Genomic DNA, 16,242 nt, shown 5'->3' with positions numbered 1-16,242 from the left:
AATACATGGATGGCGATATACTAAAGAAATTGTTCATGACTTTTGTTAGGCCAAAGCTAGAATATGCAGCGGTTGTGTGGTGCCCATATCTTAAGAAGCACATCAACAAACTGGAAAAGGTGCAAAGACATGCTACGAAGTGGCTCCCAGAACTGAAGGGCAAGAGCTACGAGGAGAGGTTAGAGGCATTAAACATGCCAAAACTAGAAGACAGAAGAAAAAGAGGTGATATGATCACTACATACAAAATAGTAACAGGAATTGATAAAATCGATAGGGAAGATTTCCTGAGACCTGGAACTTTAAGAACAAGAGGTCATAGATTTAAACTAGCTAAACACAGATGCCGAAGAAATAAGAAAATTCACTTTCGCAAACAGAGTGGTAGACGGTTGGAACAAGTTAGGTGAGAAGGTCGTGGAGGCCAAGACAGTCAGTAGTTTCAAAGCGTTACATGACAAAGAGTGCTGGTTAGACGGGACACCACGAGCGTTGCTCTCATCCTGTAACTACACTTAGGTAATTACACTTAGGTAATTACACACACACACTAGGGGCCTCGTAGCCTGGTGGATAGCGCGCAGTACTTGTAATTCTGTGGCGCGGGTTCGATTCCCACACGAGGCAGAGACAAATGGGCAAAGTTTCTTTCACCCTGAATGCCCCTGTTACCTAGCAGTAAACAGGTACCTGGGAGTTAGTCAGCTGTCACGGGCTGCTTCCTGGGGTGTGTGTGTGTGTGTGTGTGTGTGTGTGTGTGTGTGTGTGTGTGTGTGTGTGTGGTGTGGTGTGGTAGAGAGAGAGAGAGAGAGAGAGAGAGAGAGAGAGAGAGAGAGAGAGAGAGAGAGACAGAGAGAAAAAAAAAAGGTGGTAGTAAACAGTTGATTGACAGTTGCGAAGCGGGCTGAAAGAGCAAAGCTCAACCCCGCAAACACAACTAGGTAAATACTATGCAAATGAAGTGCAAACACGCACTGATCAATGAAAATGACCCACTATTTTGAAAACGTGGAAACGTATATTGTGTATTTCGAATCCAACCCGAGATCCTCTTTGCCAGTGTGTGTGAATAACAGCTGTAGCTGCTTTCATGGTGTCAGTCAGGTGTCCTGGAGAGGATGTAAGCATTTAGGTAATAAATTTTACATAATAACTCACCAAATTTGGTAACAACTGCCCTGAGGAGATACTATATTAAAATTTGGATAATTGTTTATGAAAGTACAGTATACTCTATTATTTTTCTTTTGAAGCCATCGTTGGGATAAATTATACAAGAGTTAACCCTCAATTTTGTGATCGGTCTCACATGTTTATATAAAGCCGAGCTTCCTTGGCCAAATCTAACAGACCTCTTGTGTTCAGTGATGCTGGTTTTCAGATCCCTGCCTGTTTGGTCATAATAAACTTGTTACAATAATTTTAAGTTATCTTATAGACTCTGGCACCCTCTGCTTTAACTTTCTTCCTTTAAAAAGTTTACTAATTCAATTCAGACTTTATTTGGGTAGCTGAAAATTAAATTTGGTTTTCCCATTTTACTTAACCACTTAACTGCGCCAATCAAGTATTCTCGGTTGGTGGGAAACTGCGCCAACCAAGAAAACTCCGATTTTTTTGTACCCATTCTTAATGTGTGCGAGGTTGATTGTGCATGAAATGGACTCTTAGGACCTCTAGTGAGAGGCAGCCATCTTGGAAAAAAATCTCAGAATGCCCTAGGGCTGCTGGCTGGGTTAGTACCGAGTGAGCAACCATGGGTGGCACACGCACCTCTGGCTCCCAAACACCTGTCCGACGCGGTGTTGAAAGATAACGCTCTGTCGGTGAAATTCAAACCTTATTGTTTGAAGAACATAGGGGTGATAATATTGGTGAAGCTAGGAGCAATGAGGACTTAACATAAAGGTCGGATGCAAGTAATACAGCACCTATGAGGACGGTACAGAAAGTGTATCCAATTGTAGCTCCGAGAGCCATCCTTGTCCACCTATGCTATGCTATCTCCAATTTATTTAGATGATGCATAGATGAATCGTTTTCTGCGTTCAGTGATGATGCATCTGATACAAGTAGCATAGATGAACAGTGTTAGCAGCTTCCATGATGGTGTTTTTCATAGATATTTTCAAGAATAGTCGAATCTTTTCTTGACTGACGGGCACTCTTTGAGGGTGGCTGAATCTCTTCCTGTGTGGGACCTTACAAAGCGATCTATTCAAGACTACCTTACAAACTGATCTTTTCCTGTAATCTTTTCAAGACTACCTTATGCTTTACAAGCTTGGCTACATACCACCTACAAGTACTAATGCCAAGGGTGTACGTGAGTGCGCTATTTGCAAGCACACAGAACGAAGAAACAGGAAGCAAAAATCTATCTACCTGGTGCAACGGGAGCGAAGTCGCGCTGTGCACCATGGACTACTTCATTGATTATTATTCACTTCCGAAGTACTGAGTGTGTAATACAGTGTTACTGTGTAAATAGTGTGTGAAACTGTACATATTGTAATTTTAGTGAATTTTTAACAAGTAATATTGCGACAGTAAACATTTATTGTGGACACGTTACCTGACACATGTATCACAGTTCCATGGAACATTACGAACGTTCTACTGTATACATATTGTAAAGGACACAAATATGCATCATACGATAAAAAACAAATAAAGCTGCATTGGAAATACATAGAACAAATAATTAAAAATATATTTGTGGCAACACCCGTTGCTTGAATGGCCCACGCGACCGTGTCTGGGGCGAGTCACGCACGGGCGACCAGGCTCTGGTGACGTCACAACGCACCTTGTCCACGTCCCCGCAACCAAAGTAAGTGGAATTTGGTATTTATTTTTACATAGACATGTTCAGGGAAGGGAATTTATCATTTTACGAAGAAAAAATAATTTTTGGGGAACACTTTATTTCATGCGCACAGGGCGAGTTTCACAAACTCGGCGCAGCACAGTGGTTAAGCCTAAGACAGCAGTTATCATTCGTTGATTCATGGGATACTGCAGTTATTGTCATATGATGATTGAAACAATTGTGTGGCTTTTACATGTACAGTATAGTACTGTATGATGCAAATATGGACATAATAGCTATGTGAACATAATGAGGTTTACCTTGATCTATGAAAAATATCCTGCTACCTTTCACGTTATGTGTACTAGGTGAATGTGGTTATCATAAATATTACTTGGGGGATGCGGTCATCCTCATATGACGATTTAAACCATTACTGTCTGGGTTTTACATGCATGATGCAAATATGGATATAATAGCTATCTGTGGATTTAATGGACTTTGCCTTGACCCATGAACAAAATCCTCCTTCCATCTCATGGTTACATGTACAGTACTAGGAGAGCCAGCCATCATGCGAGTACCACATTGGTGGTTTACACCTTTCTATCAATCTACATTCTCGACCATATGGTACTAATTAGGCCATATTTCATCATCCAGAGCCCAACACCATTGAAAATTATGTTCATATCCTTTTCACTACTCTCTACTGATTGTAACGGAGTATACCAAGGAAACCAATCATCAATTGAGAGTTGTGTCATTGAAACAATTGTTATGTGAATTATGTGATTTATCAAGTTACTCAACACACACACTCTTGTAAATGAAGAGAAACAAGTTATAGTCAATTGGTGAAACTCCCGAGGATAACACAGGAAGCATCAGTAAAGTCGGGCACCGGGTGTTGACAGGCGCCAGAAATACCCACCGTGCACCTTTTAAGAGCGCCTCCACCCAGTGAAACTAAATATTCACTTAACTTTTGCATTTTTCTTACATTTTACTTACAAATTTATCATTCTATATTTTTTTTTTGGTGCGCATAGGCAGGTACGACCATTTCTCCATAGCTGCTGTTTCAGGGTTAAGTTTTTGGTAGCATTCTCCATGTTAGAACTATATGGAATGATTAAGCTTCTCTTAGTAAGTAATTAATTATCAAAAGAAGGCACCAAACCGGGAAGGCTATGTAGCACCCTCAAATGTGCGGAATAATGAGAGGGCGCTAAATATCACCAAGGGCTGCTCTTAGTAGTGATCTCCTGCTGCCTAGTGGTGTCAGTTTGGAAGTAATTTGTTTTCACAACTTTTAAAACTTCGACCAGGAACTAATTAGGAGTGTCCTACTTTATTGAGTTATATAGTATAACTATACTATAAATAGTTATACACGTACATACGAAATATACATTATACGTTTCTTCGTGTTTTCAAAACAGTAGGGGTATTGTCTTCATGTGTACTATAAATTAAATGTGCAGACATTACTGAAATAGATTTATTAACTATTTTTTTATGTTAGAAGAAACGAATTCAAAGAAAAAACAGCAACATAACAAATCAGCACGAATTGCTAAACGAGGTTTTCCTATATTATTTTCAGTGTACAAGTAAATTTGTTTATGTTTACAATGAGAGTAATGTGCACAACTAGAATTATTTACAGTATTGCCTAACAAATTGTTGCCAAGTACAGACAGCAAGAATTCTTACTCCCTAACAGGTGCTGGCAACTCACATTCCTCATTTCACTAATTACTACTACATTTGCTCAAAATCATATTTGTACATTACAACATAATTTACTGATCATCATTTCTGAGTCCCATTAATGTGCACCGGTCACCATACCTTGTGATGTTGCAACATAAACATAATTAACCTAATCTAGCATTGATTAATTTGTACATCAAGTGGCTATCAACAAAAAAATGCCACAAATACTGATATAAACATGCTGTACAAGAATTATGTAGAGAATCACCACGTTGAGAGTACACTCTCTTGTGTACATTTTACATCTTGCCTGTAACAACTATATTATATCTAGCCACAGACTTGTAAATCTAGGCAAAGACTATTAGTTCTAACAAATATACAAGGAGTTGGAAGCTTGTCGAGAAAAAAAAAAGAATAAGTGGTCAGATATGGGTTGAAAGTGATATCATGTGTGTGTGAGCACACACATGACTACTCATGTATGTGTGAGGTGAAGTCACATGCATGAGGTGAAGACTGGAGGCAAGGTCAAATGTACACACATTTAATAATTCACATCGAAGATCTTACAGAGGGAGGAGTGGGTCATGGCATGAGAGAAGCAAAGTTATATGTTGTCACCACCAGATGGCAACATGTACCAGATCATGTACTTGCCAACTTCAAGGCCGAGATACTCGGCCTTGAAGTATCATTGTCAAATGCCACAGAATACAAACACAAACTGCTTGAAGATGCTGTAGATCATATTCAAGCAGTTATATATTTTATCCTTAACTTCTATCTATAATATCCATCAAACTGCTGGCACAAATGGATACGAGAAACAAATATTGAAGAAGCTTCGGCAGAAGGATTTACAAACATTAATATGATGCCACATGCATAACTTTAAGAACTCTGGTATACTACAGACATTAAACTTGTCATCAAAAGAGAAAATGTCATTAGAAGCAAGTACCGTATTTGCCACCGTCTAAGACGCACATTTTTTTATTTTTAAATGTATAAAAAAATTGCCCTGTGTCTAATGCTGCTGTATTACGGATTTGAAACCGAATGCCGTAGGCTAGGGAGCCAAACGAGCACATTACGTAAGTTTGCTAGACAAAAATCATTGCTAATAATAAAAAATTGAAAACAAGCCGAGTTATCGCAGTCTGTTATCACAAACTAACCAAAAATTGCTTATGATATGTTGGCAGTTATGAAGAAAGTTCACATCATCTCACCTTACCCAGCATACATAATCCACATTTGATATATTTCATGCATTATTTAACGATTGTCTTACCTTTAAGAAACATTTATCCATTATCTAATTGAAAAATGCTCCTAGAAATTTGAAAGGAATGTTAAACTTTCATATGCCTGTCAGCCATTTGCAATGAGTGAATGACAACAAAACCAGAGCACTGTGATAGTGTGCCATGACCGGGTGCGCCGGCCTGGTGGCCTGTCATGGTAACACAAAACATCACCTCCAGAAATACAAGTTTCACAGCCAATATAGTAATTCTCTTGTCCAAACTATAAACAACTACACAGCTGATCATAAGAGTTGAGGTACAAAATCCAATTCAAAATATCTTAAAATAATTGTATGAAGAAACATACTAATATATTTTTTTCCACGAAATATCCTTCTAAAATAGGGGTGCATCCTAGGTAAGGGAGCATCTTTTACGCCGGCAAATACGATAGAGATTTGTAGCAATTAAACATTTTCCCTCGTTACATGCAGCTCTCCCACGGTATATCTGTTAAAGACAAATGATCTTTTATGCCTTCATCAGATCTTATCACATCCTTATGGGCGAGACAATCTATAACCGTTTATTCCTAAGTCTTATAAAATCCTTACAGGCAACACATTATACTCAACAAAGTTTACTCTCTACTTAGTATTTTTCTATATCACTTTGTGCTTTCTTTAACCAGTTATAAAGTACATCATTTACAACCTTTCTGACTGTGCCATATGCTTCTTTCTGATACTGCCTGCAGCTACGGCTCTGTTAAGCAGAGCACACACAGTACACACATTCCTACGTGCTCAAATGGTACAGCTCAAGTGATATAAATAACTTGTTTTCTACTTCATGCAGTGGATAATATAATCATGCTTGTGAATGCTATTTGCACAATAACTTCGAGTCTAAATATACTATTCCTTTTAAATCCTAACATTAAAATTTATTTCTAAATATATAGTAATCATTTTAATGTATTACCTATAATACTACATTAAATTTAACTGCAATATTGAGAGAGTTATTATATATCAATAACCACTTGCATAACAAAACTGATGTTCTCAACAAAACAAAATTTTGATTGTCAAAAACAAAATAATAAATATGTAGCATTGTATATTGTGTTTGATGGCTGTACAACAGTATCTGCAGACAAACAAGAATAACAAAATTCTTTCAGAGTGTTTCATAAAGTTTCAGAATGTTGTGGTATACTACTTGTGTAATAATTCATGATACTAACTAAAATATACCTGTAGTCAGAAATCTGCATTAAGTGTCACAACCAGTATTTTACTCAAGCTTCACTGATTTCACTCAATGAGGACATTCCATTCACTTTGAACACGGCCATACTGTATGTCCTTGATGGCATCAAAGAGCCTTTGTGTGAGTGGGTGCTCGTGCTCCATGGTGGGAATTTTAACAACTTGGCCTTCATAGTGAATTTCTCCCACAGGTGTCACCACTGCAGCGGTTCCTGCTCCAAACATTTCTAAAAGCTGCAACAGAAAAAGCAACTTTAAAATGATTGTTTGAAGCATAGGATACATGAATGAGTTTGGGAGGTGCCCAATATGGGCCAATATGCCTACTGCAGTTACCATTATTCTTATATTCTTCTAATAAGTTTGCCATTAACTTTAAAAATGTCTCAATGGTCGATTTAAACAATCAACTGTACACCAGTTGATTGACAGTTAAGAGGCGGGACCAAAGAGCCAAAGCTCAACCCCACAAGCACAACTAGGTGAATACAACATAGTACTGTACATAAATCTGGTAAGGATTTGTGGTTAAAAATTTATTTACCTCTGAACTGAACCTCCTCTGCAACAGTTCTATTATGCTTCACATAATGAGGCTTCATAGAATGTCTCAGTGTAGCAGATAAACCAATTATAACATTAACTTAAAACTCTAAATTTACCCATGAAAGATGAAAAGTGATTAAATACGTATGGATTGGTGCAAAAGTAGTTTGTAGTCTCAATTTAAAATAGTAACAATATTATTCATAAAGAATGAAGCACTGAATGAAATGAAACACTGAAGTGGAGGTATAACATGTTGTGATATAATCTAACCAAGACTGTCTTTAGATGATAGTTGTTCCTAACCTTTGCCCTCCATATTTGTAATTACCTAAGTGTAATTACCTAAATTGTTTGTATTTGTTCATACCTGCAGGTGTTAAATATACAAACATAGGTAGGTAAGGTATAAATGAGTATTTGCATAGCATTCATGAGGAAATGGTGTAGTGACGAGGAACCAGGACCAGATGTATCGCCTCTTTGACGAGAGGTGGGGAATCCCGGAGGAGTAATGTCTTGTGCCACCCGACCTCCTAATAGTGTCTTTTTTTCATGCAGACTTTACCTGCATGAAAATACCAGAAATTGTTTTGCTAGAAAATGGTAGTGGTTTATATAATTGACTTACTCTCATGTTTTGTGTTTTGGGTCCTCTGGTGGGTTAGGATAATGGCACATTAATACGACAGCTTCGTGATGTTGGGAAACCACAGAACGGGCTGGCTTATGAACTCCACATGTGCAAGCACAACCAGTGTGGAACAATCATTGTTGTGCAAGATGATGATGTCACACTGCAAAAATGAAGGTGAACCGAGACAGTTCAGGGACTTCGCTCTTGAGATTTAATCGAGAAAAGTTCTGTCCCTGTCATCGAGTCACTGATGACCAGATCTCAGCAATTAGAAGTTTGTGTGCGGGACTGATTCAGTCACGGCTGAGATCCAACAAGACTGAGGCCCAGCAACTGCCCTCATTTGCAAATGAATTCGCTGGGATTAGTGCAAAAGATTGCCGAGGGCATGGCAAATCGCGGTGAGCACGAGATTGACCCACTTAGCCATAGCCATAGTCAAGTGGACGACATTTCTTCAAGAGTCAGACACCAAAAAAGTGTGCTGAGCTGGTGCACAAGAGGTGTCAACGTGGTATGAGATTTCACCTTTAAGTCATCTCACAGAAGAATGAGCGAGACGGAGGTTCGAAGTGAAGAGACTCGAACGAATCGCCTATTGCCGAGTGTGTGCTACTATCAACCAGCAGACATATGCAGGAGCCATGCACACTGAAGCTACTGTATGGTCTACAAGTACCAAAGGTAAGGACCAGTAGTATCTTTAACCCCTAAGCTGCTCTGGACTATTTGGCCCTCAACATCCACAGGTGGGAGAAAAAAAAAAAAAAAAAAAAAAAAAAAAAAAAAAAAAAAAAAAAAAAAAAGTATTGAAATGAAATGCCATTTTCTAGGCGAGACCCGGAGGCTCCCCAGAGCTTTCCAGGCTGATATGGTAATGTCAGACTTTGGCATCAGTCATGTGTATGGAGTTCAGTGGGCCTACTGGGGACCACGAGCCAGTACCTGGCCCCCATAGATGAGGCAAGGGGAGCAATGGCCTATAGAAACCCGTGTGGTTGGAAGCATTCTATGTCTGCCATCGACAGAGTCAGGCACCCAGAAAGGTAAGCATCCCAAAACAAGCCCCTATTCTGGTGAAAATTGCTACCAAAATCCAAACAAGTGGATAGAACTCCAAGAGAAACAAGCAAACGAGCATGACATCACACGTTGCCTCCGGGTCTCGCCCAGAAAAATGGCCTTTCATTACATTCAATGCTGGTTTTCGGGGAGGAGAAACTTGAAGTCGAGACAACTGGCTGCCACCGCCAACCCAAGCGACACAGGTCCGACTAGGCCCAGGAACGTACACGAGGTACCACGCAGCCAGGACCCTGTTCGACCGCCAAAAACTCAGCGCCCGAATGTCAGCCCAGGACATGTTGCCAAAGATGGCAGCAAGAGCAGCGAACGTACAAACGTCATGGACACAGGGGTAGGCCTCAGGCTGGCTAGCCCAAAGAAGCCTGTGGACGACCTGGGAGACCCGCACCCGGGAACAGGTTAGAAGAGAAACCGGATCAGCCCAAAGCACGTCCCCTGACACAGCAGCCATGGCGCGCAAATAACGGCGGAGGGCCACAACCAGACACAAAACATGATGCACCCCTGGCCTGAACAAACAAGCATCAACAACCTAAGGACCTCTCCGGAAAGCAGCAGTCTCATTCCTTACCAAAAAGGAAGGAGACGGCTGCAGAAGAACAAAGCTATCGTCACGACCGAAGGAGCAGAAACCCCTGCGCACTAGGAGAGCATGAAGCTCACCGACCCGACCCCCAGAGGCCAATGCCAACAGGAAAAAGAGCCATCGAGAACCAATCCTGAACCGAAATGGCCACAACAAACCGAGGAGAAAAGAGAGCACACTGTCCAATGAACAGGACGGGTCAGGCGGCGCATGAGCAAGCTGGAGGTGAAACAATGCATGACACAGCTTGCGAAACAGCGCAGACATTACAGCACCTCTGAACCCTCTGGTGCTCCACTTGTGACATTCCTCCAATCCGATACATTGCCTCCGATTACGGCCCTCATTTTCCTACCAGTTAGGAAATTTTTCATCCATATTAGAAGCTTACCTGTCACCCCTCCAATATGTTCTAGTTTCCAGAACAACCTCTTATGTGGAACTCTATCAAAAACCTTTTATAGGTCCAGTTAGATGCAGTCATTCCAACTATCTCTTTCCTGTAAAATCTCTGTTGCTCGATCATAGAAACAGTAAATTTGTTACACAGGATCTTCCAGATCAAAAATCATACTGTCTGTCTGATATTATATCTTTTTTCTCCAGGTATTCTACCTATTTAATTATAATTATTTTTTTCCAAAGTTCTGACAATTACACTTGTCAATGATACAGGTCTACAATTGAGGGGGGTCTTCCCTGCTGCCACTTTTGTAGATTTTCGAACCATGTTAGCCATTTTCCACACATCAGCTACAACTCTGTTACACAGGGATGCCTGAAAAATCAGTTTAAGTGGAATGCTGAGCTTAGGTGCACATTCTCTCCGAACCCATGGTGAAACTCCATCTGGACCAACTGCTTTGTTCTTAGCTCCTTGAGTATTTTTTCTACTTCGTCTCTAGACACCTCTATGCTCTATGATGTTCTCTGGAATTCTTATTGTGTTTGGTTCCCTGAAGATTTCATTTTGTACAAACACACTTTGGAACTTTCCATCTAATGTTTCACACATTTCTTTTTCATTTTCCATGAATCTATTTCATATTTTCAGCCTCTGAATATTATCCTTTACCTGCAATTTGTTGTTTATGAATTTATAGAATAGACCCGGTTCTGTTTAACATTTGTTCACAATCCTTTTTTTCAAAATTTCTTTCTGCCTCTCTCCTCACTTACGTGTAGATGTTTCTCGCATCTTTGTATCGCTGGTATGTTTGGGGGTTTGGCCTCTTCCTATATTGATTCCATTTTGTGTCTTTTGGTCTCTGGCCCTCTCGCAATTTCTGTTGAACCAGTCCTGTTTCCTAGTTCTGCATCTCTGCTTTGATATACATTTTTTTGTGCCTTTATTATATATTTCACAAAACTTGACATGCATCTCATTTACTTCCCTGCCTAGCAACAAGTCTGTCCAGTTATACTCACAAAAAAAATTTCTAAGTTCGCCATAGTGTCCTCTCCTGAAGTCAGGTTTTTCAACTGCTTCAACCTCCTTATTTTCTTCCAGATTATAATGCATTGCACACTTTATTCCCAAAAAGACATGGTCACTTTTACCCAAGGAAGGAAGGGACTGAATGTCAAATCTCTTTTCCTACTTCCTGGTAAATATCAAATCTAGTATGGAGGGAACATCCCCTTCCTTCATCCTCGTAGCTTGTTTAACATGTTGATACAAGAATGTTTCTAGGATGAGGTCTATAGATCCAATAATCCCCTGTTCTAGCTTCATATGCTTCCCGGTTATCTTATCTTGAGGTTATCTTGAGATGATTTTGGAGCTTTAGTGTTCCTGCAGCCCGTTCATCAACCAGGCCTCCACCCCCAGGAAGCAGCCCGTGACAGCTGACTAACTCCCAGGTACCTATTTACTGCTAAGTAACAGGGGCATCAGGGTGAAAGAAACTCTGCCCATTGTTTCTCGCCAGCACCCGGGATCGAACCCGGGATCACAGGATCACGCGTCCAATGTTTTGTACGCGGAGCCACCGACTCCGGTCTATGGATTTCAAGTTGAAGTCGCCGACTATCAACAGTCATGATCTATCTTTATCTGTTCTTGCTATAATCTCTCTCATTATTGTTATAAGACTCTCTCGTTTACTATCTAGCTCCTCCTTTGACCATGTGCTGCTTGGCGGTGGACTATATACATTTATGATCATTAGTTTATCATCCTCATGGCAGATTTCTAGTGCTATTACGTCAACTTCTTGTGGATTGGCAATTATTATTTCGTTCACCTTTAGATGTTCTTTCACCAGCACAGCAACGCCACCCCCTTTCCTAATTTTTCTGTCCCGTCTCCAAATTGAGTAGCCCCTTGGGAATATGATCTCATTTAAAATAACATCTTCAAGTTTTGTCTCTGTGAGTGCAACAATGTCTGGTGTGTATAGCTGTATTACATCACTTAACTCCAGTATCTTCGATCTTACTCCATCTATGTTGGTGTATACTATTTTCAGGAACATGTTTCCCCTCTCCTTATTCTTCACTACCCCTCTCACGAGCAATTTTGTTGGTTTGCCTTTATGTACCATTTTACAGGCCTGGCTACCCCTATCACTTTGTAGAGAAAAGAATTGATTTCTTCTTCGTTTCTGCTCTCATTTAGACGCTTTGCCTCTACGAGGTTTAGTTTCAGCTTCTCTCTGTCTTCTCTTGAAAGATCACGTCTTAACGACCACACTTTCCCATCCTCATCACTTTGTAATTTTATAGCATTCCTTAGTACTTCTTCCATCTGTTTGGCACTGTTTAGAGTGATCCTCAAAAGGTCGATCTTTCCCTTTTACATATCTGCCTATTCTCCTGTAGTCGCACAATTCTTTATGGTAGTAAGACCTTCCACGAGGCCAACAATTTTATCTACTACTTTAGCTTCTTCTACAGCTCTTTCTGACCTAGATGTTATCTCCTTTCCTTTGCAACCAAAAATTATCAGGGACTTACTCCGATCAACTGTGTTTTGCACCAACTTTGGGTTAGATGCCAATTCTTTTCTCACTTCTAGCCTAATGTTTGTTTTATCTTGGTTGCTACAGTGTTTGGCTTCCTTTACTGTTTCTTCAATTTTTTCCTTCTCCTTGGCCACTTATGCATAAGTGAGTTGCATATCTTCCTTGCACTGTTCTATTCCCTGTGTAACTTCCTTCATCTGTGCTGACAAAAGCTGTTTCTCCTGTTGAATTTCCTTACCTAACCTATTGTAGTCATTTATGTTTAAATTTGCTTTAACTTCTTAAAAGCTATTTTTAAGAGTTTATTCTCTTCTTCCATGGCTTTGCAATTTGTTTCCAATTGTTTCTTGTCCTTGCGCAAGTCTTTCACTAAACCCTCAAGACATAAAACTTTGCTACAAAAATGGTCATTACTTTCTTTCAATTTACTGATTATTTCTACATGAGAGTTCACTATAGTATCTAGTTTTGCCAACTTGTTGTGAAGACTGCTTATATCAATGCTTTCTTCATTGAATCCCGCAAAATGAAGCTCTGTTTTGTTTTTCCTCTTGCCGGCGGCCATCTTGAATGTTCTTGTCTGCCCTGGGAACACTAGGGGCAACTTTTATTCATCATATTTTTTTCACTTCCCTTGGCATATTTCTGTTATCTCACCTATTTTTCAAAAGCACTACACCTTTATGTTCTCTGGGACACCACTCACTATCATCAACCTGTACTGCAATGCTTAGGATTGTTGAAATATGCTGGAGCTCCTCTGATGCAGTTGTTGACACTAGGGGTGTCACCTTTTGAGTTTTTGAACTCAAAACTTTTGAACACTTTGAACTCGTGTGACGTCATGCTTGTTTGCTCATTTTCCCATGGGAGAGTTCTGTATTTGTTTCACTATTATTTTCGTTGGTTTTACCAGAATAGGAGTTTGTTTTGAGGCGCTTACCTTTCTGGGTGCCTGTCTCGGTCAATGGCAGATATAGAATGCTCCAAAATCACATGTGCATTTCTATAGGCCATTGCTCCTCATGACTCTCTTAGGGGGGGGGGGGGGCAAGGTTCTGGCCATGGTCCCCCATAGGCATAGCTAGAACTCCACCCACATCAACTGATGCCAAAAGTCAGGACTATCCCTATCAGCCTGGATAGCTCTAGGAAGCCGTAGGGGCTTCCCCAGATAAGCTGCTTGACAAGCGACACAGCAGCTACCAGACGCCGCCACCACCTTCACCAAAATGGCTCCTCCCAACATACTCCTTTTGCTGTTATTACACACATTATACATAGTTATCTACATTTGTGTTCACCATAGCGAACCACCAAGTTGATATGTTGAGTACAGACAATAAAAGGTGGCCACACACAGTCAGCAGACAACGCCACCTCTTCCTCCCTCCATCCCCACCAAGATTACTCCTCCCACCATACTACACACAGCACTAATTATCACCACATTCCTGCTATTACCAGAATCTTGGTCATTTTTATCACAGTCAGGGGTCTTCTGTAATACTATCATCACTAAATAATAGCAGTTATATATATTTTTTACATTTTTAGGTGATGCTGTGGTCACAAGCTGAACAGCAATGCTGTTAGCTGGTGCATGCGCCAGCCTTGGTTGCTCACTCAGTACAGTACTAAAGCTCTCACACCCAAGAATGTTGCCCACAAATTTTTTTTTAAATGGCGTCTGTTTACAATAGCCCTGTGGAAGCTGATGTGAACCCGGTATAACCGCAGGACATTTAAATCATCCGCGGGACCCTCAATCGCCTATGTATGATGTGCACAATTCTGTGACAGTTACTCCCATCGCCTATGTAAGTATAGCGCAGCCTAAGGGTTAAAGTCATTTGTTATAGGGAGGTTGATCTTCCTGTGCTGATACACATACATTGAATGTTTATTAGTGAGTAGAGGATAAAATTGTACAAGAAATCTTTCAGTAAACTTTATAAAACTAGTTAAAAATATTATTGCTCCCTACCTGAGGACCTTCGGTGGAGATTAACATAACAGATTGGGTCTGTACACTCTGATTAGCCTCAATAGGATTCCAGATTGATTTGATAGAGCTGGGAGTGGGAGTGAGAATGAGAGAAGTACTTGGGAATGGAGGCATTAACTGACTACAGGGAAAATAAAGAAACAACAGGGAAAAGCCGACAGTGTGTGTACCTGATGCAAGTCATTAGCAGAGATCTCCCACACCCTGATTATTGGCGTTTCCTTGCAAGTAGCCTACAGGAGAAAAAAATTGCTCTCTCCCTCCCACAGGAATTTGATAATTTTTCTAGGGGAAGCACCTTTGTCTCCCCGGAACTATCCAGGCTGATATGGATATATTAGACTTTGGCATAATATTTCTCCAATGTAAATGGAGTTCTAGGCCCATCGGGAACCACAAGCCAGAACCTGACCCTCTCAGAGAGGCACGAGGAGCAATGACCTATAGAAATGCCTGTGGGGTTATGGAGCATTCTGTCTGCCATCGGCCGGGTCAGGCACCAAGAAAGATAAAGCATCCCAAAATAAACCCCTATTCTTTGCACACAGAAACCATAATAGCGTAATACTTTAAATGAACAAATCTTCAGGGGCCATGGCAAGGGCTCGAACCTATGTCTGAGAGGATCCCAGATGCGCCTTAATTGACTGAGCTATGACATGATCAAAAGAATTGCAACCGGGAAATCAACTTGACCTACCACGGATCCTGCAGTCTCTCCGAGACACAAAGCAGGTTTTTACACAATTCCCCCATGCACCCGAGCTCTGTCAATAAGCTATTCTACCTCTTTGCCCTTACTTCATTACACACAGAACAACCCATTCTCACACAAGACAGCACATATATGACTTAATGCTTAAAGTCAATATGTTGAATATGAATTAGTAAATATGTGATATATTCCCAGTTACTTTTTTTTCCAAGGCCCAAACTCTTCCTCACGTACCAACTTGCGTCTCACAGTACCCGTCCGTCAACCTAGATAGCAGAATAGTCGTGATTGGTTCAATTATAAGGAAAATTGTACTTTTCAGGTCCCACATGGGTTGTGAAATTTACCTACTATTGTCCATGCTCTTAGAATATTATAGATCAGCTACTTCCTATTGAAGGTTCGTAGTTTTGTTTTGAGAAATATTAGTTGTTCTTAGTAAATTATAATAAGCACTAAAAATTATTACATAGAATAACAGTCCTTCACCAATCAATATTATATACCATAGTTGGTGCTTTACAAATCTTTAAAGGATGTTTTGTAGGAACGCTAACAGAAAACGATGGTTCATTGGAATGTCTGTGGGGTAAACTACTCTAAACAGGATGGTATTGTGTCTACTATACCAACTACA

The 16,242-nt window shown here is 40.3% G+C and overlaps 1 protein-coding gene across 1 annotated transcript in view; it reads right to left on the bottom strand.

Moving 5' to 3' along the window:
• Positions 1-5,031: 5,031 nt before the first annotated feature.
• LOC138349716 (branched-chain-amino-acid aminotransferase-like) overlaps positions 5,032-16,242 on the bottom strand; it is a 98,222-nt gene continuing 87,011 nt past the window's right edge. The window contains 1 exon segment of the mRNA XM_069337433.1: positions 5,032-7,295. Within this exon segment, the coding sequence (XP_069193534.1) occupies positions 7,107-7,295 (189 nt within the window). The 3' untranslated portion in view covers positions 5,032-7,106.

The sequence above is a fragment of the Procambarus clarkii genome, chromosome 37 (assembly GCF_040958095.1).
Source record: "Procambarus clarkii isolate CNS0578487 chromosome 37, FALCON_Pclarkii_2.0, whole genome shotgun sequence".
Lineage (NCBI taxonomy): Eukaryota > Metazoa > Arthropoda > Malacostraca > Decapoda > Cambaridae > Procambarus > Procambarus clarkii.
The sequence above is the reverse complement of the archived record's forward strand: the minus strand, read 5'-3'. Positions and strand labels throughout refer to the sequence as shown.